Raw genomic sequence first — 26580 nt, forward strand, 5'->3', positions numbered from 1 at the left:
GGATTCCAAGCTTCTAGATCTGAGCAAATCTAGGTGTGAAGCTTCTCTTTGAAGTATAAAGTTTCAGACTTTGCCTTTCCTTATTATGAGCATGTTGTGTTGAGAATTTTAGGGTTTTGTCCCATAAAGGTGGAATCTTGATGAGATCTTGAACTCCAGAGTCTAGGACCAACCCCTTTTGAGTGTATGAGTAGTGTGATGCCATAAAAATCCAATCTTGGTTGGTGAAATCATTCCATGCATGAGTTGTGAGACCTTTGGGACAAAAGAGTGTGTATTTTTGGAGGATGGTGACTTTCCAGCCATGCAAAGGCTTAGAGTCGATGATTTTATGGACTAAGAGGCATTAGAAGGTCCAGATCTGAGATATGAGCTTATGTCTTAACTGATTAAGACCAAAAATGTGAGAAGAGTGAAATTGGGGCGTACACTGGGCGTAACCCTAGTACGCGCAGCGTAGGGGTCGAGCACCCCCGATTTTGTAAGCAGCCGAGTACGCCTAACGTAGGGAGTTGGAACGCACATCGTACTCCCTGTTCTTGACTTTTGTTGGATTTTAGGGTTTGGTCAAGATTGAGGACTATTAAGCCTTGGAGGGGTAAAATGGTCTTTTAGCCTTTTGTGAGTTGAAGAATGGTTAGTCTAGCTTCTTGAGGGCCAATATTAATTAGGGATAATTATTATGTGTTAGGCGAAGGCTAGACCGGTGGGTAGAGATCGAGATCCTGAGTGCGAGATTTTCATCCATTAGCTTACGAGGTGAGTCTTCTCACTATACTTACCTTGAGTGGTAATTTTTGTGTGACCGGAGGGTCTTATGTGTATGATATGTGTAATGAGATATCCTGCTATTTGCTTGTGTTATGCTTTTTGTGTATTATATTAAGATAATGAGTTGAGGGACCGGAGGGTCCATCTGAGTTGTGGGACTGGAGGGACCCACTGAGACACATTGACCGGAGGGTCTCATTGAGCTATAGCCTCGAGTGGCTAATGAGTTGTGTGTGGTATTTTGAGGAACTCACTAAGTTGTGCGCTTACCGTGTTATGTGTTATGTGTTTCAGGTAGTTCCGAGGATCGCGGCAAGGCACCGACGTGATTGTACACACTGGCGAGGAGTTGTTTTATGATTGTGGGATTTATGCTTTATTATTGACATTTGAGACACTTGTGATTTTGAGAATGATGATTTGAGATATTTTGTGTTTAAAATGAGAAAAATTTGTTTTGAAAATTTTACATCGTTATATATATATATATATATATATATATATATATATATATATATATATATATATATATATATATATATATATATATATATATATATATATATAATCTGAATTGTATTAAAGAATTAAAAATTTAGGCTCAAAATACCGATTTTATACTTGAATTCCCCATATCTATAATTAGATATACATATTGGCAGTACTAGAATGGTCTCGGAACAGTTCAGTTTTTTTAGATCGACCCTTTTTTATCCAGTCTTTTTGGAATCGGTCCCACAGTATCTGCGTTTGCTTTTTTCGGTTATGTTTTTTTTTTTTTTTTTTTTGGATTTTTGTTTTTGGGTTCAAAATTTTCCGTTAACAAAGTGTGATTAACACCAAATGATACATTAATGTTTAATAAAAATGGTACATTAGTTATTTAATAAAATAATGAAGGAAGAAGTTTGGTGATGTGTGATTAAAAAATATATAATTAACAAAATAATTATGTGTATATAAAATTTTTGTTCCGGTCTTTTCTGAGATCAATCTCGTATAAGTCTTGGACCGGTTTCGAAATAGTCAATTCTTTTTTCGAGTTGGACAGCATCAGACCGTTCCAGTATTTTCTATGCGGTCTCATTTTAGACCGGCTCCATTTCGGTTTTTATTAGACCGTTTTTTTTTTTCATTTCGGGTGGTAATATTGCTTCAACCCAGGTTCCCAGGGCTACTATTTGGCCAACATAGGGCTACCGTGAAAAGGGCTAACATTACAGTCAAAAAGGCAGGCCATTATGGTTGGGCTTCTAGGAAATGGGTTGTGCTGTCATTTTTTAGCCACTTTAGTCGTGGTTTTGCGATAGGACTCTAATAATTCTAAACAGGACACTAAGTTATTTTTTTTAAGCCTTTTTGCTGTAACATATTCACTTGGGCTATTAGATAATTTATTTTATTGGAAATAAGAACAGTATACCAAATAAATGTATTGGCCTTGTAATTCTTCGGTTTGAATTGTGACTGTTTTATCGTCAACTTGGTTAATATGCTGTTATAAATGAAATTCACTTTTAATCCTTGACTTGTCATAATTAAAATCTTTGTAATGCATATATAAAAGGATTAATATCATGAATTGTTAATAAAATATTTTATACTACTCATTCAAGTTTTTTTTTTTTTTTTTTCATTTTAATGTTTGGAAGGATAATTGTAATTGTGATTAAAATCTCATGCAATCCATTACATCATAAAACGTATTTATACAAATATACATCAATGGGCCAAGGGCCACATATGGCTACTCAACTAAATACATAGAAAGTACATCAAAATATATACGTTAACAGCCCCCCGCAGTTTGAACGAGGGTAGGATCACGAACGTTCAAGCTGGACCGAAAATCAAGGAACAAACTCGAAGGAAGACTTTTCGTAAAGATATCTGCATATTGTGACTTGGAGGGAACATGAAGCACACGAACCTGACCCGTAGCGACCATGTCACGAACAAAATGAAGATCAATCTCAATATGTTTGGTCCGTTGATGTTGAACTGGATTCTGAGACATATAAACAGCACTGACATTGTCGCAATAAACAAGAGTAACCCGATGGGGAGAATAATGAAGCTCAAGAAGTAAATTACGTATCCAACATGTTTCTGCAACTGCATTAGCAACACCGCGATACTCTGCCTCGGCATTAGACCTGGAGATAGTGTGTTGACGTTTGGAAGACCAGGAAAGAAGATTGTGTCCTAAAAATACACAGTAACCAGAAGTAGAACGTCGAGTGACAGGACAGCCAGCCCAGTCGGCATCCGAGTAGGCAACAATGTCTTGAGAGTGAGAGCTAAAAATCTGAAGACCATGATCAAGTGTACCGCGAACATAGCGTAAAATGCGCTTCAAGGCTGTGAAGTGAGGCTCACGAGGATCATGCATGTAAAGACAAACCTATTGAACTGAATTGTAATGTCAGGCCGAGTGAATGTGAGATATTGAAGTGCACCTGCCAGACTACGATATAGAGTAGGGTCTTGGACAGGAGGCCCCGAACCATCAAACTTAGCAGACAAGTCAGCAGGGGTAGATACAGATTTGCAATTGAGCATAGATGCACGATCTAGTATCTCTATGGCATATTTTCGTTGAGATAGAAATAAACCGTCGGCAGTTCTAACAGCCGAGATACCCAAAAAATAATGGAGATCACCAAGATCAGACATGGAAAACTCAGTCCCAAGTATGGATGTAATATGAGACAAAAGCTGTGTAGAATTACCAGTGAGAACAATATCGTCCACATAGAGAAGTAAGTATGCAATGTGGGTACCCCGTATGTAGATAAACAAAGATGAATCACACCTGCTATTAGTAAAACCAATACGAGAAATAAATGCTGTAAAGCGCTGAAACCATGCCCTCGGTGCCTGTTTGAGACCATAAAGTGATCTCTGAAGAAGACATACATGATGAGGCCGAGACGGGTCACGAAAACCAGGAGGTTGTTGCATATAGACTGTCTCTTGAAGATGACCATGAAGAAAAGCATTTTTTACATCAAGTTGTCGTATAGGCCACTTATGAGTGACTGTAATGCTCAGGATGGTACGAATGGTGGTAGGTTTAACAACAGGGCTGAAAGTTTCATCACAATCTATTCCGGGTCGCTGACTTCATCCATTTGCAACAAGACGAGCCTTGTAGCGAGAAAGAGTACCATTGGCAGTCAACTTCTTTTTAAAAAGCCATATACAATTAATAATGTTCGCATTTGTAGGACGAGGAACAAGGGTCCATGTTTTGTTTTCCATTAAAGCCATATATTCTTCTTGCATAGCTTGGAGCCAGTTTGGATCTTCAAAGGCTTGTGAGTAAGTACGAGGAAGAGGAGACTCAGATTCAATATGGAGATTTAGGCGTTGAATAGGTTTCTTAATACCACGTTGTAGCCTAGTGACCATGGGATGAGTAGAGACCGTTGGATCAAGTTGAACAATGATATCTGGAGGAGGAGAAGTAACATCAGTTGGAATAGGAGGGCTCTCGGCAGAAGAAGAAGGAGAGCCAAGAGATGGAGATGGAGAGTCAGGAGGGGAAATGGTGTGAGTATTTAGAGACGATGATGGCTCGGGAGTTATAATTGGGGGGTTGTGATCCTCGAGAAAAGAATACGAAGGAGCAGAGTTAGGAGTCATAGAGCCAAAAGGAAACACGGTTTCATCAAACACAACATGTCTGGATATGATTATTTTCTTAGAGTGAAGATCAAGACATCGATATCCTTTATGAGTGGAAGGATATCCAAGAAAAACGCATGGTGTAGATCGAGGAGAGAGTTTGTGAGGAGACTCAACATGCGGGAAACATAGACATCCAAAAACCTGAAGGTGGTGATAGGTAGGGATTTTGTTATAGAGTTTGAAAAAGGGAGTGTCATTGTTAAGAGTGGAGGAGGGAAGGATGTTGAGAAGGTGTTCTGCCATATGTAAGGATTCAACCCAATATTCGGGTGGAAGACGAGCATGAAAAAGAAGAGTATGAACAACATTGTTTATGGTGCGTATCATACGTCCCGACTTTCCATTTTGTGGAGATGTGTGTGGGCAGGAAAAACGCATTTTAATACCATGAGTGTCACAAAGGTTTTGGAACTGTTGATTATTGTATTCACCTCCGTTGTCACATTTAAATTGTTTGATGTCGGCATTAAATTGATTTTTAACAAGAGCACGAAAATGAATAAATTTGGAAAAAACTTCAGATTTTGCACGTAAGGGATAAATCCAAACAAAATGAGAATAATTGTCAAGAAAGAGTACATAATATTTAATACCACTATAACTTGCAATCGGCGAGGTCCACACATCGGAGTGTATTATATGGAACGGAAATAATGAAACAGAATTTGAGATATTAAACGGTAACATGTTTCCCAAGTTGACAAGGTTCACATAAAGTAGAAATTTTATTTGACGAACAGGAAATAAAATGATTATCAACTAAATGCTTGAAGACATGATGACCGGGATGACCAAGACGGTGATGCCAAAAAAGCGGAGCAATAGCGAGAAGTGCTTGAGGAGATGGAGTGGTGACAGGATAAAGATCTCTGCTGCTATCACATTGCATGAGAACTTGTTTGGTTCGTAAATCCTTCACAGAAAAACCAAACGGGTCAAATTCAATTGAACACGAATTTTCACGAGTAAAGGAACGAACAGATTTAAGGTTTTTAATGATTTGAGGTGTGATTAAAACATTTTTCAAAACAAGAGTACGATACGGATTTTGATAAGGAAGAGTGGAATGACCGACATTACTCACGGGTATCGAAGATCCATTACCAACTAAAACCGATGAAGAAAAATTATGCTTATTGGAAGGTTTAGTAAGTATACCTGCATCTTGATGAAGATGGGTGGTAGCTCCTGTATCCATGTACCACCCTCCAGTACCCGGATCAACCATGGAAGTGGTTTGGAGTGCTTGTGGAATACTCGTTGGTTGTTGAAACATATGTGGAGGGTGGCTGATCAACGCTTGAGGATGAGGGTTGGAGAGAGCAGGTGACCCAAAAAACTGATGATGTTGGGCTTCTTGTTGTGGCCCACCTGGAAGAAGAGGCATGTGGGCTGATTGAGGTTGGGCCAAAGACTGTTGCAACATTGCTGATGGACTCGGTAGAAGACTAGGTTGAGCCTGGGCATGATGCGACAGAGGGTACCAGCCGTACCCCCAACCAGAAGGTACAGCCGCCGGATATTGTTGCTGACGTGAACCCCCAGTAAACCTGTTGCCATTGCGACCTCCTCGACCGCCACGGCCATTCCGGCCACCAGATCGACCGCCACGGTAATAGTTACACTGATTGGATGAGTTGGAGTTGCCATCAGTGGCGAGAATTATGGGAGAAGAGCCGTGGTCAGAATGAGTGGGAGTGAGAGTAGTTTGTCGCTGCTGATCTTGAAGTATTTGGCGTTCTTCAATCAATAACATGGACCGCATTTGCATGAAGGAGGGTAGAGGATCACGATGTCGTATGGTAGTAGCAATGTAATTATATTTGGTAGACAACCCATTGAGAGCATAGGAAACGAGATTGATCTCAGGGACCAAATTTTCTAGATTTTCAAGCAAATCAGCAAGAGTCTTGATACGAGAACAATAATCACTGATAGATGAGTCTCCTTGAGTGATGTTTCGGATCTCACTGTCAAGTTGGATGGAGGTAGTATGCTTATTTTCTCGGAAAAGTAGTTCCAGGCGGTTCCAAACGCCATATGCAGATGAGTTTTTCTTTAGAATCATGTGGAGAAGAGGTTGGGACAGCGTGCTGTAGATCCAAGATTTGACAATGGAGTCCAAACGTTCCCATTCTTCAGTGGGTTCAGGAGACTTGTCGGTGGTGGGAAGAAGATGTTTGGAGAGACCGTATCCCTTGCAATGAGTTTCAAACAGCTCACGCCATATGTCATAATTCATTCTTTCAAGATCAAGAACTAGCGGAACTGCATGTTTGATGTTAATGGAGGAAGAAGGTTTGTCAAGAAGAGAGGCAGAAGAGGATGAATCACTGCTCGTCATGATTGATGCAGGAAAGGGAGGGAAACAGAATCGAGAATAGGAAGAAAAAGGAGAGATAACTAAGCGGCTAGGGTTCTCTGATACCATGTAATTGTGATTAAAATCCCATGCAATCCATTACATCATAAAACGTACTTATACAAATATACATCAATGGGCCAAGGGCCACATATGGGCTACTCAACTAAATACATAGAAAGTACATCAAAATATATACGTTAACAATAATGACTTACAAACATTGTTTAAAATATACATAAAATATCGTTAAAGCTTATTTTACCGGTATAATCTTGTTAAATACAAATTTCCTTTGAGCCTAGACACACTAATAGACAGTATCTTAGAGACACAATAAGAGACACAATATATCCTAAGTAACTCTAAATTTTTCCAAGAGTAAAAAATAATAGTTATGTTAAATACAAACTTCCCTTAACCCATACACAATAGTAAATAATAGTAAAATGTTCAGTTAATACACAATAGTAAATAACTAGAGTTAGAAATTCGTGATGCTATGGAAAATTGTGTATATCCTTTTGGATTGTGAAAACGTATATTTAAAAAAAAATGTTTTTTTATGTCTTTGAAATCTTACATGCATGAAAACAAGTATATAAAAAAAATTAGAAAATAAATTTCTAACAATTTGTAAAGTCAAAGAACCGAAGTTGTAAAAAAGGTTGTAGAAATAACTTCTTAAAAAAACGACTCCGTAAAACCAAAGTTGTAAAAATACTTTAAAAGAAGTTGTAAATATTTTTTGTAAAAAGAGTAAGTTCAAAAAAAATCACACAAAAACAAAGTTATAAGAAAAAGGGGGCATTTTTGTATACATAAGCAAATTTGCAGCAAAAGTTTGAAGTTGGGTAAAAGTTGTAAATTAGTAAAGTTTGATGGGTCGGGTAGGTAGGACCCGGGTTGACCCGTTGGGGACAAGATGGATAGTTGGGACTTGGAAATAAGGATCAGGTTATTTTAATAATAGTAAAAATAGTACATGTAGCAAACTTTCTTTACATCCTATTTTATTTAGATAAACAATTTAAGTTCTGCATTTTTATTTTTCATTGTCACCATTTCAATTTATTAATTTAATTTATTACAATTTACAATCACATAATGTAAAATATGCATTATTTATAGTAACTATTATTATTAAAAAATCTCATTAACTACTTAAAATGATATAAAAAATGTTCAAAAAATGCAAAACTTCTTCGCTTATTTATAGATTTCATGTTTGTATAATCTTTTTACCATCTATTAATCAACACTACAATTTTTTTGTAACAGTCGATTTACATATATCATGTTAGTAATGAGTAATGAAAGCATATTATTTTAAACTTAACCAGTCGATTTACATATATCATGTTAGTAATGAGTAATAAGTTTAAAACCATTAAGTTAAGATACTACATGTAATAATCAAATCAACGTATTAATGCACCCTAAAAGAGCCAAAAACATGATCATGACACCCAAGTTCTTGTTTTACAAGACAAATTGGAAAATAAACTTCAACATCATTATTACCTTTCCAAAAACTCCCAAATCCAAACTCACCATTTCTAGAGAACTCCTCCAACACCTCTTCAACCTCCTCCATACACCCATCGATTCGAGAACTCTCAACTTGATCATCTCGACCCTTCATCAAGTCTCTTGGTTTCTGACACCCGACAACTTCTTTTGCACAACGTGCCACTTTCACCCCCACTACTTTCCCACCATGACGCATTTGGTCCGTAAACTTTCTCTTGATGTATCGTATTGTTCTCTTGAGCAATTTGGTGGGAAGCTTTAGCAAGAAGAAAACTAGAAGTTGTAGCATCAAGCATTGACAACAACAAGATAAGACAAGACAATCAGCACCAATCATGTTCCAATCTTGTTGTTCCATGGTTTGAAAATGAAGGAAGGGGAAGAGGAAAAAAGAAAGGGAAGAAATGGAGTCATTGCTTTTTGATGAAAATGGGTTCTCTCTTTTCTTGGAAGATGGTGTTAAAAATGGTGGAAACAAAGAGTAGAGTGTAAGCAAACATGTAGTTGTGTGAATGGAATAGTTTGATAGCCTTTGTTTCGTTGCTTCCATTGGTGGGTTACCTCCCGGTTTTGGTTGATTTTAGGGCGGATCTTGTCCCCCTTTTTATGGATTATTTTGTTTTATTAACATATAATTTGAATTTATTTACTTAAAATTATTCAACTTGCAATTACATGTGGAGTTATTCATTCTCAAATTTTAGGTACCCACCAAATCTTCATTTACCCAAAAACAACCACTATCCACGTAAACAAATGGCAGCGAAATAACATTAAAAATAAATATGTTTTTTTTTAACAGTTTAAAATGTATTTTCAAAACATTAAAGACGCTCGTGGAAAATAAAGTCCCAATGTTTTACAAAATGACCAAAGTTTAGAAAAACGTTCCAAAAGGAATATCACAAAGGTGTGTCAACTCAAATATCATAACATAAGCAATAAGCAAACCACTACAAACATTGTTGCCTTATAAAATCAACAACATTCTTAAACATCATCACTTGATAATTTGTCATAAATACATTTCAAAATACATAGTTTAGACTTGGGAAGCCTAGTCAATAAAAAGTAGATTTAAAAGTACACGTCATAAAAAAAATTGTTCTATAAATCAATAAAATGGTAAAAGTACGTTTTTTTTATACTCCAAGTTATCAAAACCGCTAACATGGGAAAATAATACGGTCAAAAAAATTATAACTTAATAATTACATCAAAACTGTTAAGTGACTAAAGCAATAAAATGATAAAAAATACAAATGCTATTAAAAAAAAAACTGCACTTATAATAAATTAACCAAAAGAATGGGATCAGGGTAAAGTAACCCTACACATGTTTACTTACAGGACTCAAGAATGTGCAGCTTTAAAAAGAAATAAATAAGCATACTATACACTATCTGACTATGGAGCCTACATACAGAACCCTAACCATGGCTGGTGAAAATTGAAAAGTATAAAAAAAAGTCTCAGTTTTTACTTTTTACCTTTCGTTACTACCATTAGGGCCAACACTACCTTGAGTAAAAAAATCTGTGCTGTAATTTTGACTTCCAAATGCCATTCTGTTAAAAAGTCTAATCTCTGCGGATTGTTGTGCAGAGTTAAATATTTCACTTTCTCCAACTCGCATTCCGTTGCTTAGATCTTCAGTCTCCATGCTCTCGAACGCTCTCACTATCTGAAAAAATTCAAATGATTTTTCATTTTTTTTAATTTATATAAAAATAGTAATTAATGGGGTTTCATTTATTTGTGTATTACTTGTCCCATGCGAGGTCTTTTTGCAGCAGAGTGTCGTACACATGCAGCTGCAGCTTCAATCATGTGAAACATCTCTTTAGCGACATAGTTTGTTCCAAGCTTTGGGTCTACTAATACTTCAAAGTCTTCGGTTTCAAGTGCATGACTAAGCAAAGGTCTAGCCTGTAAAACTTATGAATATTAGTAATATATAAAAAGTTAAAAAAAAAAAAAAATTATCAAATATTTATTTACCCATTCAACGAGACTTTCATCTCCTAAAGGTTGAGATGCATCTACGGGTTTTCGCCCTGTGATTAGCTCCAAGAGAACAACCCCGAAAGAATACACGTCAGATTTCTCGGTTAATTTCCCACTTGATGCGTATTCTGGCGCCATGTATCTGGAATTCATTTAAACAAAATTACCATTTTGCCCTTTTGACAAGTAGTTGAACACTTTAATTAAACTAAATGGCTAAATGCATACCCAAAAGTTCCCATAACGCGTGTTGTTATATGAGTACCTAAATCTGCAGCTAATTTCGCTAGCCCAAAATCAGAAACCTGTGAAGTAAGGAAGTTTTAAAAATAAATAAATAAACAATTCTTGAAAACAAAAGTAGATAAAAAATTTGAAAAGAAAAAGATGTACCCTAGCTTCGAAGTTTTTATCTAGTAAAATATTTGATGATTTGATGTCTCGATGAATAATTCGTGGATGACCTGTATAACAATAAGATTGAGTTAATGAATAGAAATATATAACAAAAAAATAAAAAAAAAATAAAGTGTTTACTTACAATCTTCATGGAGATAAGCAATACCCCTTGCTGCACCAGATGCAACCTTTACACGAGTTGACCAATCTAAAACCACCTCTGACCCTACAAAAGGTGATTAATTCAGAACTTAACTAAATAAGTGAGAAAATGTATGTGGATAATTAGATGAAGGAGAATATACCATGAAGATGGAAGTAAAGTGTGTTGTTAGGGACATATTCGTAAACAAGCAATCTGTTGTTTTCAGAGACACAATATCCAACAAGTGAGACTAAATAACGATGATGTATTCGACCAATAATTTCCACCTCAGCAGTGAACTCACGTTCCCCTTGTCCACCTCCAATTTTTAACTCCTTAACTGCTACTTCAGTCCCATCAACCAAACACCCTTTGTATACATAACCAAATCCACCTGACCCTAAAAGATTCTCAATTGAAAATCCATTTGTTGCATTGAAAAGATCTTGGTATGTCAACTTTGGTCTTGAGTTTGTTAATCCCCCTGTGTCTGGTGGAGTGTATATGAATTGGTTTGCAGATCGGTTTCCGTTTTCTGATGTGTGGATCTTTAGTAGACCTGAATCTGTCATTGTAAATTATATATTATAAATTATAAATATTTTTTCAAATTCGTATATATATTTTAAGAATGCAATGTAGTACCTGACTTAGGTGAATTGGTCATTGAGGTTGGGAGATTGTAGAGTTCATTGCGTGTGGAAATTTTTTTCTTTCGTTTGATAATACAGCATGAGACTGTTATGATGACTGTGAGGAGGACAAGGGCTAGAACTGCTGAAATACCAATTATACCCCCGATGCTAATGCCTCCGTTGTTGGATGGGGGGTTGGTACTTGAATCGTTGTTGCTTGGGGTTCCTGGAGGGGAGGGGAGGATTGTTGAAGGTGATGGTGGTGAAGGAGGAGGGGAGGGTGTGTTTAGTGGTGGTGGTGAGGGGGTGGCAGGACGGGGGGTGGTTGTTACTGGTGGTGGTGGTGGTGAATTTGTAGGAGGTTCAGAGGATGGGGGAGTACGTGGTGGTGGACGTGTAGTTGTTGGTGGTGGGGATGAGGATTCTGGTGGTGGTTGACTGGAAGATGATGGTGGAGGTGACCTTGGTGGTGGAGTAGAAGATGGCAACGGAGGTGAAGTAGTTGGTGGTGGGGGTGAGAGTGAGGGTGGGGATCTAGTGGAAGGTGTACGTGGTGGTGGGGGTGACCTAGACGGGGGATTAGGTGATGATGGAGGTGGAGACCTGGTCGGTGGAGGAGAGGTTGTTGAAGGTGGTGGATTGGTCGGTGGAGGAGAGGTTGCTGGAGGTGGAGGAGAGGTTCTTGAAGGTGGAGGAGAGGTTGTTGAAGGTGGAGGATTGGTCGGTGGAGGAGAGGTTGCTGGAGGTGGAGGAGAGGTTGTTGAAGGTGGAGGATTGGTCGGTGGAGGAGAAGTTGTTGAAGGTGGAGGATTGGTTGGTGGCGGAGAGGTTGCTGGAGGTGGAGGAGAGGCTGCCGGAGGTGGAGGAGAGGCAGGTGGAGGTGAAGAATTGGTCGGTGGAGTAGGTGAGGATGGCGGTGGAGGATTGGGCGGTGGACTGGTTGAAACAGGTGGAGGAGCAGACATGGTCGGCGGTGTTGATGGAGGTGGGGAAATAACTGGCGGAGGAGGTGATGTCGGCGGTGGTGATGATGGAGGAGGGGATGACGTTGAAGGGGGTGGAGATTGGGTGGTTGGTGTAGGAGGAGGCGATTGAGACGGTGGGGATGAAGTAGAAGGTGGACTAGAGTTAGGTGCTGGCGGCGGCAATGGAGTAACGGTGACTGGTGGAGAGTTTGGCGACGGTGATAAGCTTGCCATTCATAATATCAAAATCAAATACAACACGAAAGCAAGCAACAATAGACAATCTAATCTCTGTAATCAACAAATTTCTCATACATAAATCCGCTCAAATCCCAAAATGTTGAACTCTCTAGGTCTCAAGTTCATCACTTTAAGTCTTGAACGCAAAATACATTCTCAGAGACAAATCATCAAACACCTTCGGTGCAATTAATCTATCTCAGTACAATCAAAGCAACAGGAGAAAAACCCCAGATGAATCTAGAAGAGTTATTACTAGATTTAAGCATCTCGACCATAAAATCAACAGATGACATCTTACCTTTTCCCCTTGTATTTGACGACTTCAAGAGTTTCCTCGAATCATCAACTGTATAAACGCGGTTTCATTGAAGCAAGATCTAAAAATCCAAAACGCTAGTGACAAAATCACTGCGCTACAAGTGTCTAATACTGTCAGGTAAAAAGTGGGAAATATTCTTGATTTTGTTTAGTAATATTAAATTTGGGCGTTTTGCTTGAAATAAACTTCAAGATCAGCAGACGATGGATGATTGCGACTTGCACACGCCAAAATGTCAGCGTCGACTAATCAAAACAACCGTTTTTTGAATAATTAATAATTCATTTCATAGCAAACTTTGAATAGTTCTTCGAGGACCCCCCGTTAACGTCTTCAAACTCTAATTTTGATGTCTTACTTACATAAAGTCATACGTATAATTTATAACTAATAATGTTTACTTTCAGATTTAGGTAATGAAATTGAAAATCATTGATTAATAAGTAAAGTACCTAAAATAACCCGGATGCTTAATAATACATATATAAGACATATTCAAATTGGAATGTTGATAGATTTTAGATTTTAGACACGCCTTAACTAGTGAACATGATTTATGTCGTAGTCAAACCGTCATTTCCGATTAGTCAACCTACAAGATAAAAACAAACATTACCACTTTCCGAGAGAGATGTCTTCGAACAACTCCGATAGGTAACTTTCTAAGGTGCTCTTTGTTTTTTCTAAAAATATCTTCTGACCACTTATTGCTACACCGTGCAATATTTGGCCATTCGTAGCTGTTTGTTTTTCAGAACACTTCTGACTTAAAAACTGTTGTGCGTGTGCTGTGTGGCGCAACACTAGACCATCCACTTCAAACATCTTCACATATTACTTTAACTTACTACAACAGTCTGCAAACGTTAAAAAACAAACAAATTTTTTATTAAATGTTGCACCTGTTTGGTCTACCTCTTCTGTTACAGAGAGTTGCAGAGGTGGTCCGCAGACTTCAACATTTTAGCTTCGAAAAAACAAACAACACCTAACTCATATCAGAATGTAAAAAACAAATGTATGTATGATTTAAATTTGAATTAGGAGCTTTGTTGATGTGAAATTAGTACTTGTAGCATTTCTATAGAATAATGTTTAATTATGATCTTGATAGCATATTGTTAGATGAATGTCAAGGATCTTGTGGTTTGCTTTAGTAAATCAACGTGAAATTACTCATGTTGAGGATAAATTTGTTGTTTGAGTCTATTGTTACTATCTTGTTTTTTAATTTCTAGTCTATCCATAAGACTATATGGGAGTTAGTTAGATGGTTATGTGATCTTTAGTTGGCTTTCACACCAATGTAATATATTCTCTTTTTTACTAGTTTTTGCTAGTTTTTAATAATATTTAACAAAATCATACCATCAGGTGGGAGGATCTTGTTTTATCCTTAGATGATTTTTCAAATATCAACAGAGCAAAATCTCACTGGTTCCTTGATATTAGGTAGTTAAGTGTTTTGGTGCCTTGAGCTTTAGGTAGTACTTAATAAGGTCTTTGGTGGGCACTGTTTGGACTTCACATGTGTTAGAAATTAGGTAGGGTTTACAGTGGAGATTTGGATACCCGTGTAAATATTTTTCGAACTGATATTTCTACCATATGTATGGGTTACAAGAAACTCAATCTAGGATAATCCCAAGGTGATACTTACAAATCTAGACATAGAAAACGTAAGCCAAATTGCTAGAAGTTTATAAGTTTGTATGAAGAAAACGAGAGTTAAAAAGGTGTCATGCTTTCTCCTCAAGAGAAGAGTCGTTTATATAAGAAACGAGATGTAGGGTTTCATCTTAGGGTTAGCCGTCATGGGTTTCTTTAGAAACAAGTAAAGGGAATCCGGAATTAATGAGGAAATCAATGGTTCCCAAAGGGGTGTCCCCTGGCCCCCAACTTGTCATCGAACCGACTTCTAGTTTGATCTTATACATGTGTGCACTCCACACACACCCAAACATATATTAGAGTACAAATTACAAGGCTCCTTAACTCACATGTAAGTTCTAATTATACAAAATGACCTAGTAACACTAAAATCACCAACAACCTAGTTGTTTAATGTTTGTCCTTCCGACATTTTGTGGTTAAGCTTCGTCTTCTCCCTCTATAGTGAGCCTCACATAAACCTTCAAGATTTTAGCTTAAACAAGTACAACATTACATTTATAAGAGAAATAATAGGCATTAACGATGCAACATGAAATTTATCACAATTTTACGAACATGGGGAGAACATTTAGTTAAAAGGTGTCTATTTGATTATGAGTAAATTACATTAGGTCTCCAAGTATAGTTGCTTCCTAAATTTTTGGTCCTAAAATGTTTTCTTTTCCAATTTTTGTTAAAAATTTAATGTTTTATAACGATTTTGGCCGATATCCAAATAAAATGACTATATTATCATGTATCATATTTTTTCACAAAATTTTATTGTAGTTAATTACGAGTCAATTATTATATTATGTATGTCCTTTCAACACCCCCTTCTTCTAACATGCCAATGTTAGCAATCCAAAATGAGATCCAAATAATCATTGTTCTTTGACATTAGCATAGAACTAACAAGATCTTCGGTACATCAATACAACAACAAAAAGTGATGGTTACAAAGGCAAGTGAGAGAAATATGAACAATGAGATTGTTATGACTGAGAGATAGGTATGTATGAAGATAGTCAGTAAGCATTATAAATAGCTTTTGTCATGAAATGTAGTTTTCTAGAGGAAGACATTGAATCCATTATTTACGTTTTTTTCCCAATTTTGTTGAATTTGATCAGTCTTTTAGTTCCTCTAGGAGTACCTTCTAGTACTAAGATCAATCTGAATGAAATTTCTATCCGGTTCTCTTTATCTATAATTAAAAGATTAAAGACGGATATCTAAAGCTAAATATCGATGTAGGTTTTTTAATTAAAAAACTCATTGCTAACAAACAACCTTCCCCTCTCTCCATGTCTTATTTTTATCAAGTAGAACCAGTAAATGTCCAAAGCCCTCCTTTATGGGGTTTTTATAATACAACTTATACTAGTAAAACGGGTTTCAACTAATCTTAAACCAAAAAATTAACCTTCTTACCACTAATATGGCCCATATTGCGTTAGCGGAAACCCTTACGGTTATTTAATTCAACCTTGCATTAAATACAATGTATATTTTTAGTAAAAGGAATAATATTTACCTTTTTTCCAAATTATATATCCTCATAAAAACTATTTTAAGGTTAGACCAATAAGGATTTGACACTTATGATGACCAAATATGAGAAAGTAAATGAGAGAAAAAAAAATCACTAAGGCTGGTAAGCAAGGCCGATGGAAAAGGGGAGGGGGGGGGGGTTTAACGCCTAAATTTTTTTTAGTATATTTTCAGATGCAACCCAAATTTTCATGTAAATGTAGCCCAAATCTTGGTAGTTCCTAATCCTTAGTCCACACGCAGAACAGCAGGTTCAGTGAAGAGAAGCATTCATCAACCATCGTCGATTATCAGCTTTTATCAGGCAATCAATTAGCGCATATTATCAAATCGCAATAGTCTAAAAGGCAACATAAGAGAAGCATTGATTGTTCATATTAGGTAATGGATTATTCATATTAATAGCTTTATTAGTTTATAACTGGATGATGAACAATTAAACTTGAATCATTATAGAAATCAGTAATACAAAGCAGAATGTTGAACTTGAAGTGTTGAATCATTATCGGTTAATTAGTTTACTATAATTCAGTTAAAATTGAATGGTGTTTATCTGATTGACTGATTAAATGTTGAAAGTATGTTGAAATCAAAAATTTTCATGTTGAAATTCTATTGAATGTTGAAATTGTGATTATTATCGGAAATCTGAAATTGTTTATTTGATTGAATGTTGAAATTTTGTTAAATTTCATGTTGAAGTCTGATTGAATGGCTTCATGTTGAAAATCTAAATTCTAACTAAATGTTGAATCAGATTATATCATTATAATAGATTATCAGATTTTGAAATCAAATTATCAGATTATGTTTTTTGTATTTAGTTAAATATTGAAAGTTGAAAGTAATAAACTTGTAGTGATGAAGTCTAAACAACCATCCGGTAGTCAAAAACGTAAAAATAGAAAACTAGATGAAGAAAAGATAAAGACCGACGTTGGTGCTTTAGATAAGTTTATCCATAAACAACCTGTTGAAAATCTTGTTGAAGAGCATGTGGAACACCAAGAAAATGTAGAAGTAGAAATAGAAGAGGCATAAGAGCAAAAGTCTATTAAAGAGCTTGTTGATATATGTGATCCAAGAAGGTGGGAAAAACTTAATTATGAGGAGCTTAAACTTTTTGTAATACCGTAAATTTTCAAACAAAATTTTCATTTAAAATCACGTTAATCTCATTAGCACAATCACAAAAATCCCAAAAAATATCAAGTTATCAAAAACACATGTTCAAAAATTGTTTATGACACAATCCAGGATCCTCCAAAACATATCTTCAACTCGTGTGTGTACAATCAAGTTGGTGCCTTCCTGTGATCCTAAGAAGTAACTGAAACACATAACACGGTAAGCACAAAGCTTAGTGAGTTTCTCCAAAATACCACACATATCTCATTAGCCTCTCATGGATATGCTCAAATAAGACCCTCCGGTCAATGTGTCTCAGTGGGGCCCTCCAGTCCCACAACTCGGGTGGACCCCCCGGTCCTAACTCGATAAGCTCGGAATAATACATAGCACAAATCACAAAGACATAATGCAGGAAAGTATAGTGAGAAGACTCACCTCATAAGCAAGCAAGTTGTAACATCCATAAAAATCATGCCAAATTTAAACTTTTTCAAAACATTTCAAAACCATTAATCATTACAAAACTTGTTTTCAAAATAGTATAATATCAGAGTATCCCAGAAACAAGTCATAAACATGAGGAGCTGTACGATCACGCATTTGCCTTCTAGTGATCATCTGATGAACCTAAAACAAAAACTGAAACTGTAATCCCAAAGCTTAGTGAGTTCCCCCAAAATACCGATACACTACAAATAACACATATACAAATAACACATGTACTGGGTCCACAGCTTTACATACTAGATTACCCCTGGCCCACATTATGAGTCTAGATTGCCTTCCAAGCCCACAACTCACATCTGGATTGCCTCCGAGCCCACAGTACGAGTCTGGTATGCCCTCCCCGGCCCTCAGCTTGTATCTGGAATGCTCTCGAGCCCACGGTACGAGTCTGACATGCCCTACCCAACCCTCAGCCCGTATCTGGAATGCTTATGGGTCCTCAATATGTGTCTGGCATGCCTCGCCCGGCCCTCAACTCATATATGGGATACTCTAGGGTTTGTTGGCTATCGCACGGAGTAGTATAACCTCAACCCAACCCACATAATATGTCGACATATAACATAACTAATGCACATACAAATAATTAGGTAATAACACATGTAATCCTACAGATCTACCAAACTGGCATAGCAGCTAGCATGCATAACTAACTCATACACAACATAATACCAACTGCTAGGATATCATATCCAATAGACCAACATTGGTGCCTTCGACCCCTTAGTATAGTGAGGATAACTTACCTCTCTACTTTCGAATCGAAGTGATAATCTCAAACTCTCGAACCACAGTCACGAACTCCACCACCTATATTTACCATAAGACCATTTCCATGAATTTCTAATCTACCAAAATACCCCAAAATTCAACTAGTCAACCCTTGGTCAAAGTCCAAGTCAATGGTCAAGGTCAATAGTCCATGTTGACCCGACTCGTCGAGTGTAGTTCATCGATTCGTCGAGTCCTTCCAGAACTCGAGAAGTCGTGAAATCCCCAGTTGACTCGTCAAGTTTCCCTGTAACTCGTCGAGTTCATACATTTCCAAATGTCAGGAAAACCCTAGCTGGCTCGCCGAGTCATCCTACTGACTCACCGAGTCCATGCAGAAATCCTTGCACGACAATCTTCATCGAACTCACCAAGTTGGCCATGCAACTCGTCGAGTCCCTTTACTTGTGACAACCCTATATTTTTCCAAAAGCAGTGTAACGCTCAAATGTCAAATACAACAAAAACTATTTGGAATCAACTAAATTAACCTCAAAAATAAAGTGTTCAAATATCTAAGTTGGGATGCATCAAATATTAGATATCGTGCCAAGGTTTCCAAAAACGTAAAGAACGTTCAAAACCGGGTTATATTGAAGAAATTATAATCAATCGTATATTTACGACACGCCGTTAAAACGCTATTTAACGTAAAAAGTGAAATTTCAATAAAATGCATTTTAGCCTTAAGTATCTAAACAAAAGATGAAGAGTTCGTTAAACTGTAAACATACATAAAAAGATCGCCCAAATTGGACCTCGTATGAAGAAGTTACGAATTTCCAAAGTTTCGTAACAGTAGTAGAGGGCTAAAAACTCGAATTGAAGATCGAGTGTTATTTAGCTAACGCAACCTAAACGAGAGTTGAAGATCTCCACGATAGGAGTAAAATGATAAAAAGACAAACGAAAACCGACGTCAAATAAAGAAACTATGAATTTTTAACGGACTTTAGCAGTCCCAGCCTATTAAAAATATATCATTAAAAATAAAGTCAAAACTAGCCGACGGAGTCTAAATGAAAGTTGTAGAGCATAATCTCACCTACGCATGGGTATAAAGAACGCGAAAAACGGAGCCCGAACGCGAGAGTTACGGAATTTAGAAGATGGGAGACCGGATTACGCCCAGCTTAATCCAAGATTACGCCCAGCCTACTAGACCCAGTGTCAAGTCTCATCGGCTCGAGTGCTCTATGCTAGCTAGACCGGAGTTGTAAGCCGTGACGCATTTTTACGCCCCGCGTAACCGAAGTATGCCTCGCGTAACGCGTACGCCCAGCGTACTCCGGTGGTACGCCCCGCATACGCGATCCTCCAGCACTATAAATAGAGGGTTTGAGCTACGGGTTTTTGCACACTTTCTCAAACTCCCAGTCACCCTCTCACACTTTCAAGCCCCAGATGTTGTCCCGACGCCCTCGGTTTCCGCACCCGAGCCCCCGACGAAGATTCTACGCTACCGAGATCCCCGAAGAGCCCGAAGACACAGCTTTCCGCGGTCGAAGTTCTGCTCAACTCTAGCCTCCCTCTCTTCAAACCAAACGAGTGAGTTCATACCCCTACCTTTCAATTTTTTTTTCATGTTTTAGGGGGGGGGGGGGGAATACAAGTACATTACAAGTCAAAGTATCATTTTATAAACGTAAATGTAATATCTATCTTATAGAGTATCGATACAAACATCTTTATGTTTAAAGGGCTATTATATCACCAAGTTATTTTTTACTAAATGGAAACATACTTTTTGAGAAACTATAATGAGTATAGTTAGCAAGTTATTCATACATTTTTACATATACATCTTGACAAACGAAATACGTTCAAATGAAGTAAAGTCTTTCTTATCGTAAATCTATTTATACCAAGCAATGTGAGATATTCAAACTTCAACGTACTCTTATGTATGCATTTCAAGTCCTATATTATATACCATAATCTCTTGGAGGGAGAGCGTGATACTTGTGTATAGATCTATACGATATTGACAACCCCGCACCTAAACTATTAGCTATAGTTAGACCGGCAGGTCTGGGGTGACAAATGTCATAACACTACAACACCTGAAGAATGTTGTTACATGCAGTCAATGTCAATAGTATGGTTATAAAACTCACATAAAAAGTATAAAAACAAGTTTGATTTACGAGATTCATATATGCATTTAGTTTTCCACATTATTTTTAGCACAAAGTTTATCATTATTATTCAAGTATGAAACATACTAACGCACTGCAACTCTGGGAACTTTTCAAACCATTTATAGAAAATATTGGATTTTCCGAAAACCTCGTTCATCGATTTACTACCAAAAGGACATACTTTTCAATGCAAAACACTTATGAACTCACCAACTTAATTGTTGACACTTTTTCGAAACTACTTGTATTTCTCAGGGAATCAGTAATACAGGTAACTACCAGGTTTTGAAGAAGGAACGTTAAGGACGTTTATTATTAAACATTTATATCATCATATTGTAATATTCTTTTGCTAATATGTATAACGCAACAATATACGTTTTCATTATATATATGATGGTTGTGTTACTTTCTTTACAATATTCAATTGTTGTGATACTACGTGAAGTCATCCACCCCCGAATGTTTCTGCCATTCTGGTTTGGGGGTGTGACAGATTGGTATCAGAGCATTGTTTATAGTGAACTAAGTATATCGAACCACATAAGATATACAAACTATAAATGCAAAGGGGACCAAAAACCCTCTGACAAAACATTTTCATGAACAATATATTTCCTTTTAAAAATATACATTTTTACTCGCATGCATTAGTCTCGTATCATGACAAGTTTTTCTAAAGAGTATTAAGGCAAGTTGCGACACTACGATTGGGCCTCGAGGTATGTAATTAGGTCGAGAATAAATATAGCCTGATCAACTATATTTATCCTAGATTTGACCAACGTACGTCGAGGAATGGTCATAGTGGACAACAAGCCAAAAACTTACCAAATACAAATTATTTTAAATTCACCAATTTGAAATACTATAGGAGTATTGTTAAAAATAAATGTACAATAAAACATTTGCGCTCCGATAGGATATAGTTAAACATAGGAAGTCGTTAAATAGAAATTTCTTTTCTTATAAAATTCTCATACCTCTAACCTAGTACAGACAAATGGCCGGATTCCATTTACCGGGAGATCCCTACTACCCAAACCAAGGTAATGGCGGCTGGATAGAAGAAGACCCGGAGGAAGACCCAGAGGAAATCGAAGAGGAGGTCAAGGAAGAACTCGAAGAGGAAGTCGAAGAAGAATTCGAAGTCGAAGTCGGAGAGGAATTCGAAGTCGACGAGGAGGTCGAGGAAATTACTAGTGGAACAGACTCCGAGCCGGAAGTAATCGACCCTCCCATCCCTCATCCTCCCGAAATCAGACCATATCAACCGGGACCCATTCCCATGTGGGGAAGCCACCTCTACTACTGGAGCCGCCAACAAGGTGTACGCCCTCCTTTCGGCATATGTCAAGATTTTTACAATGTCAGTGGGGGAGGCTCAGCTGATCAAGCACTTCCTGTTATTGTTGGCGCTATAGCTACCCAGAACTACCAAACGGACAAGCAAGTAGCCAGAGTTCACGAGGTCAATGCTGCTACTCAAGGTAACGCCGCAGACATCCGTCGTCTGGAAGGACTACATGAGAACACCCAAATCTACACAGGGACACTTCAGAATCAAATGATAACGGCACTAGCAGAAATAAGAGAAATGAAGGAACAACAAGCAGATCTCGAGAGGCGCCTGATGGGAGTCAAACAGTCGGATGCCGAATCTAGCTCCAAACGTGCAACACGCCGCAAGTAGAGCTTGCTCAAAACCCCAACATTTTTGTTATAAAATAGGACTTCGGATAAAAGTTTTTTTTTCCTTATTTCCTTTTGTATCTGTAATCGGAGACCTCTAGGTAGGTCAAATTTTCCAAACAAGAAGAGTAATGTAACACACCTCAGGTGTGACCTATATATAAAAATAAAGTACTTCTTTGTATACCTCTCGGAACTTATGGGATTAACTAAAATTACTATACCTACCTTGAAACCATAAACTAAAGTCAAAACAAATTACAAGATACAACTAACACACGATTGTCAAAACATTAGAAACTTATAGTATTCATTCTTATTTTCTCTACCAGAACATGCCTCCTCATAGATCAGCACGCAGAAACGCAACTTCAACACCACCTCCTCCAATTATGGATGTCGTTATGTTCCAAACTACTGTAACCGCAGCGATGGCTCAAATGAGCAACAACGGGTCGGGAGGAGGAACAAACAGCTTTACAAATGGCCAAGGTCAAGGCCGTTCAGGGGTATGCACTTACAAAGACTTCACCAATGGAAAACCTATTCCCTTTTATGGGACTGGGGGAGTATTGGCTCTATCTCAATGGATAGAGAAAACGGAAGCTGTATTCGAAATTTGCGCATGCCCTGAAGAAAGCAAAGTAAAGTTTGCTGCTTTTACTTTCTCGGAACGCGCCCTGACATGGTGGAACGGCCACGTCAAGACACTAACCCTAGTGGTGGCAAACTCCATGGGTTGGGAAAACTTGAAACGAATGCTCCTTCGAGAGTACTGCCCAAGAGGCGAGATTCAGAAGCTTGAACAGGAACTGTGGGGCCTTTCGATGGTAGGCTCGGACATCGCAGGTTACACCAACAGGTTCAGTGATTTAATAACACTTTGCCCAGGAATGTTGATCCTGGAAAGCCAAAAGGTTGAGAGATACATCTGGGGACTATCACCCCAACTTCGAGGAAGTGTGTTAGCTTCCAAACCCATGACCTTCGACAACGCCAAAGAACTGGCACAATCTCTCGTTGATCATGGTGTCTGTCAAGGAGTCACGACTGTCATGGCTGAACCAACCAAAGGGAACAACAACAACGAGATCAATGCCAACAACAACAAGAAGAAGAAATTCTGGAACAAGAGAAAGGGGCAAACTTCGCAAGAACCTTCAAAGAAACAAATGGTTGCGGTTCATGCTGCTACTGCTCCCACCACAACTCCTGCTACCCCTGTGCCAACAAAACCATATGCAGGGAACCTGCCCAAGTGCAGCAAATGCAACTACCATCACCACGGTAATTGCCGCGAGATGCACTGTAAGAACTGCGACAGGAAAGGGCACACAGCCCGTTTCTGTAAGGCACCAGTGCGACCACTCACTCAAGTTCCTGGTACTGGGATAAGCCAGGCATGTTATGGGTGTGGAGAAACTGGGCACTTCAAGAGGGACTGCCCCAAGACGAGGAATGTTGGCGGTGTTGGGAGAGTGCTGGCAATAGGTCAAAATGAAGCAATAGCCGACCCAACGGTGATTACGGGTACGTTTCTCCTCAACAACATTTATGCATGCATACTCTTTGACTGCGGTGCGGAGAGAAGTTTCGTGAGTCATAAATTCAAACACTTACTTAATCAAAGACCCCAACCGCTCAATAAAATATTCACCGTAGAAATGGCTAACGGTAAAACGGAAAGCACAAGCGATATGTACGTAGGGTGCACATTAAATTTAAACGAACACTTATTTCAAATCGACCTAATGCCCATTTCGATAAGAAGTTTCGATGTCATCATCGGTATGGACTGGTTGAGCCTTCACCATGCCGATATACTCTGTCACGAAAGGGCCGTTCGCCTCAATCTGCCAAACGGCGAAACCCTTGTCATTTATGGTGACAAACCTAGTTCAAATTTACAAATCATCTCCTGTGTTAAGGTACAAAAATATCTTCGGAAGGAATACCATGCCTTTCTAGCCCACGTAGTAGACCAGAAACAAGAATCAAAGAACATTAAAGACATTCCGGAAGTCTGCAGTTTCCCAGATATTTTCCCAGAAGATCTTCCAGGAATTCCACCAGAGCGCCAAGTTGAGTTCAGAATCGACTTAATCCCCGGAGCTACCCCTGTAGCAAAGTCGCCTTACCGTTTAGCCCCAGCCGAGATGCAGGAACTGTCCAGTCAATTAAACGAACTGCTGAGCAAGGGCTTCATCAGACCAAGCTTCTCACCATGGGGAGCACCAGTCCTATTCGTGAAAAAGAAGGACAGATCCTTTCGTATGTGCATCGATTATCGAGAGTTGAACAAACTTACGATCAAGAACCGATATCCCCTACCACGCGTAGACGATCTATTCGACCAACTGCAGGGAGCAAGCTACTTCTCAAAGATCGATCTAAGATCTGGTTATCACCAACTGCGAGTACTGGAATGAGACATCCCCAAAACGGCTTTCCGAACACGTTATGGTCACTACGAGTTTGTAGTAATGCCCTTCGGATTGACAAATGCTCCAGCGGTGTTCATGGACTTGATGAACCGAGTATGTCGTCCCTTCCTGGATAAATTTGTGATCGTGTTCATAGATGATATACTCATCTATTCTAGAAGCCAGGAAGAAGACAGCCAACACCTCCGGCAAGTTTTGGAAACGTTGAGGGCAGAGAAGCTTTATGTAAAATTTTCCAAGTGCGAATTTTGGATTCGGAAAGTGGATTTCCTAGGGCATGTAGTAAGCAAGGAGGGGATACACGTGGATCCTTCTAAGATCAAGGCAATAGAAAGTTGGACGACTCCAAGGACCCCTACAGAAATCCGGCAATTTTTGGGACTCGCCGGGTATTACCGAAGGTTCATACAGAACTTTTTGAAGATTGCCAAACCACTTACCACCCTAACTCAGAAGAGTGTGACCTTTGACTGGGGAGAAAAACAAGACATCGCGTTTCAAACGCTAAAGCGAGCCTTATGTAGTGCGCCCATCCTAACCTTGCCAGAAGGAACGGAAGACTTCGTGGTCTATTGCGATGCATCAAACCAAGGACTTGGGTGTGTCCTAATGCAACGAGGGAAGGTCATCACCTACGCCTCAAGGCAACTAAATACGCACGAAGTGAACTACACAACGCACGATCTTGAGCTAGGAGCAGTCATCTTCGCTCTAAAGATATGGAGGCACTATCTCTACGGCACGAAATTTACGATCTTCACCGACCATAAAAGCCTCCAACATATCCTTAACCAGAAAGAACTCAACATGAGACAAAGGCGGTGGGTAGAACTACTAAATGATTATGAATGCGAGATTCGATATCATCCCGGAAAGGCTAACATGGTGGCCGATGCACTCAGCCGGAAGGAATACTCGGACCGCAGAGTGAAGTCTTTAACCATGACAATCCATTCACACCTATCCACACAAATCAAGGAAGCCCAAATAGAAGCCTTAACATCTGGAAATGTGGCAGGGGAGGCCTTAAGGGGAATGGATAAGAAGTTTGAGGTCAAGAATGATGGAGTTCATTACTTCATGGATCGGATCTGGACGCCGAAGTTTGGCGGATTCAGAGAAGTCGTCATGAACGAAGCCCATAAAACACGATACTCCATACACCCCGGCTCCGATAAGATGTATCTCGACCTCAAGAAGTTGTACTGGTGGCCGAACATGAAAGCTGAAATTGCTACCTACGTGAGTAAATGTCTGACGTGCGCCAAGGTCAAGGTAGAATACCAAAAGCCCTCGGGATTGTTGCAACAACCAGAAATACCCGAATGGAAGTGGGAACGGATAACCATGGATTTCGTAAACAAACTACCCAGGACGGCAAGCGGACTCGACACTATCTGGGTGATCGTCGACAGATTAACTAAATCAGCGCACTTCCTACCGATCAAAGAGACAGATAAATTAGAGAAGCTAACTAGGACATACCTCAGAGAAATTGTACGGCTACATGGTGTGCCCGTATCCATTATCTCGGACTGAGATAGTAGGTTCACCTCAAGGTTCTGGCAGTCGCTACAAAAAGCTTTGGGGACAAGACTAGACATGAGTACCGCTT

The 26580-nt window shown here is 38.6% G+C and overlaps 3 protein-coding genes across 4 annotated transcripts; all 3 read right to left on the bottom strand.

Annotated features, from left to right (window-relative positions):
• Positions 1 to 2434: 2434 nt before the first annotated feature.
• Positions 2435 to 7309, bottom strand: LOC145092782 (uncharacterized). Its single transcript, XM_079030758.1, has 2 exons — positions 5623 to 7309; positions 2435 to 5377 (listed from the first exon to the last, which is right to left on the bottom strand). The coding sequence occupies exons 1-2, from the start codon at positions 6893 to 6895 to the stop codon at positions 5343 to 5345; spliced, it is 1308 nt and encodes a 435-aa protein (XP_078886884.1). The 5' UTR covers positions 6896 to 7309; the 3' UTR covers positions 2435 to 5342.
• A 927-nt stretch (positions 7310 to 8236) lies between these two features.
• On the bottom strand, positions 8237 to 9490 carry LOC145092784 (uncharacterized). The gene has a single exon (XM_079030761.1). It carries the CDS (start codon positions 8907 to 8909, stop codon positions 8256 to 8258), a length of 654 nt encoding a protein of 217 aa, XP_078886887.1. The 5' UTR covers positions 8910 to 9490; the 3' UTR covers positions 8237 to 8255.
• A 137-nt stretch (positions 9491 to 9627) lies between these two features.
• On the bottom strand, positions 9628 to 13237 carry LOC145092783 (proline-rich receptor-like protein kinase PERK10). 2 transcript variants are annotated; one of them, XM_079030760.1, is made up of 9 exons: positions 13052 to 13237; positions 11556 to 12736; positions 11071 to 11475; positions 10908 to 10991; positions 10760 to 10830; positions 10595 to 10671; positions 10361 to 10508; positions 10127 to 10288; positions 9628 to 10043 (listed from the first exon to the last, which is right to left on the bottom strand). In XM_079030760.1, exons 2-9 carry the CDS (start codon positions 12508 to 12510, stop codon positions 9846 to 9848), a joined length of 2100 nt encoding a protein of 699 aa, XP_078886886.1. In that variant the 5' UTR covers positions 12511 to 12736; positions 13052 to 13237; the 3' UTR covers positions 9628 to 9845. The 2 variants fall into 2 exon arrangements, with proteins under 2 accessions (XP_078886886.1, XP_078886885.1); XM_079030759.1 differs by lacking the exon at positions 13052 to 13237 and having other exon boundaries at positions 11556 to 13045.
• Positions 13238 to 26580: the final 13343 nt, after the last annotated feature.

The sequence above is a fragment of the Lactuca serriola genome, chromosome 3 (genome assembly GCF_051521515.1).
Source record: "Lactuca serriola cultivar US96UC23 chromosome 3, Lser_US96UC23_V15, whole genome shotgun sequence".
Lineage (NCBI taxonomy): Eukaryota > Viridiplantae > Streptophyta > Magnoliopsida > Asterales > Asteraceae > Lactuca > Lactuca serriola.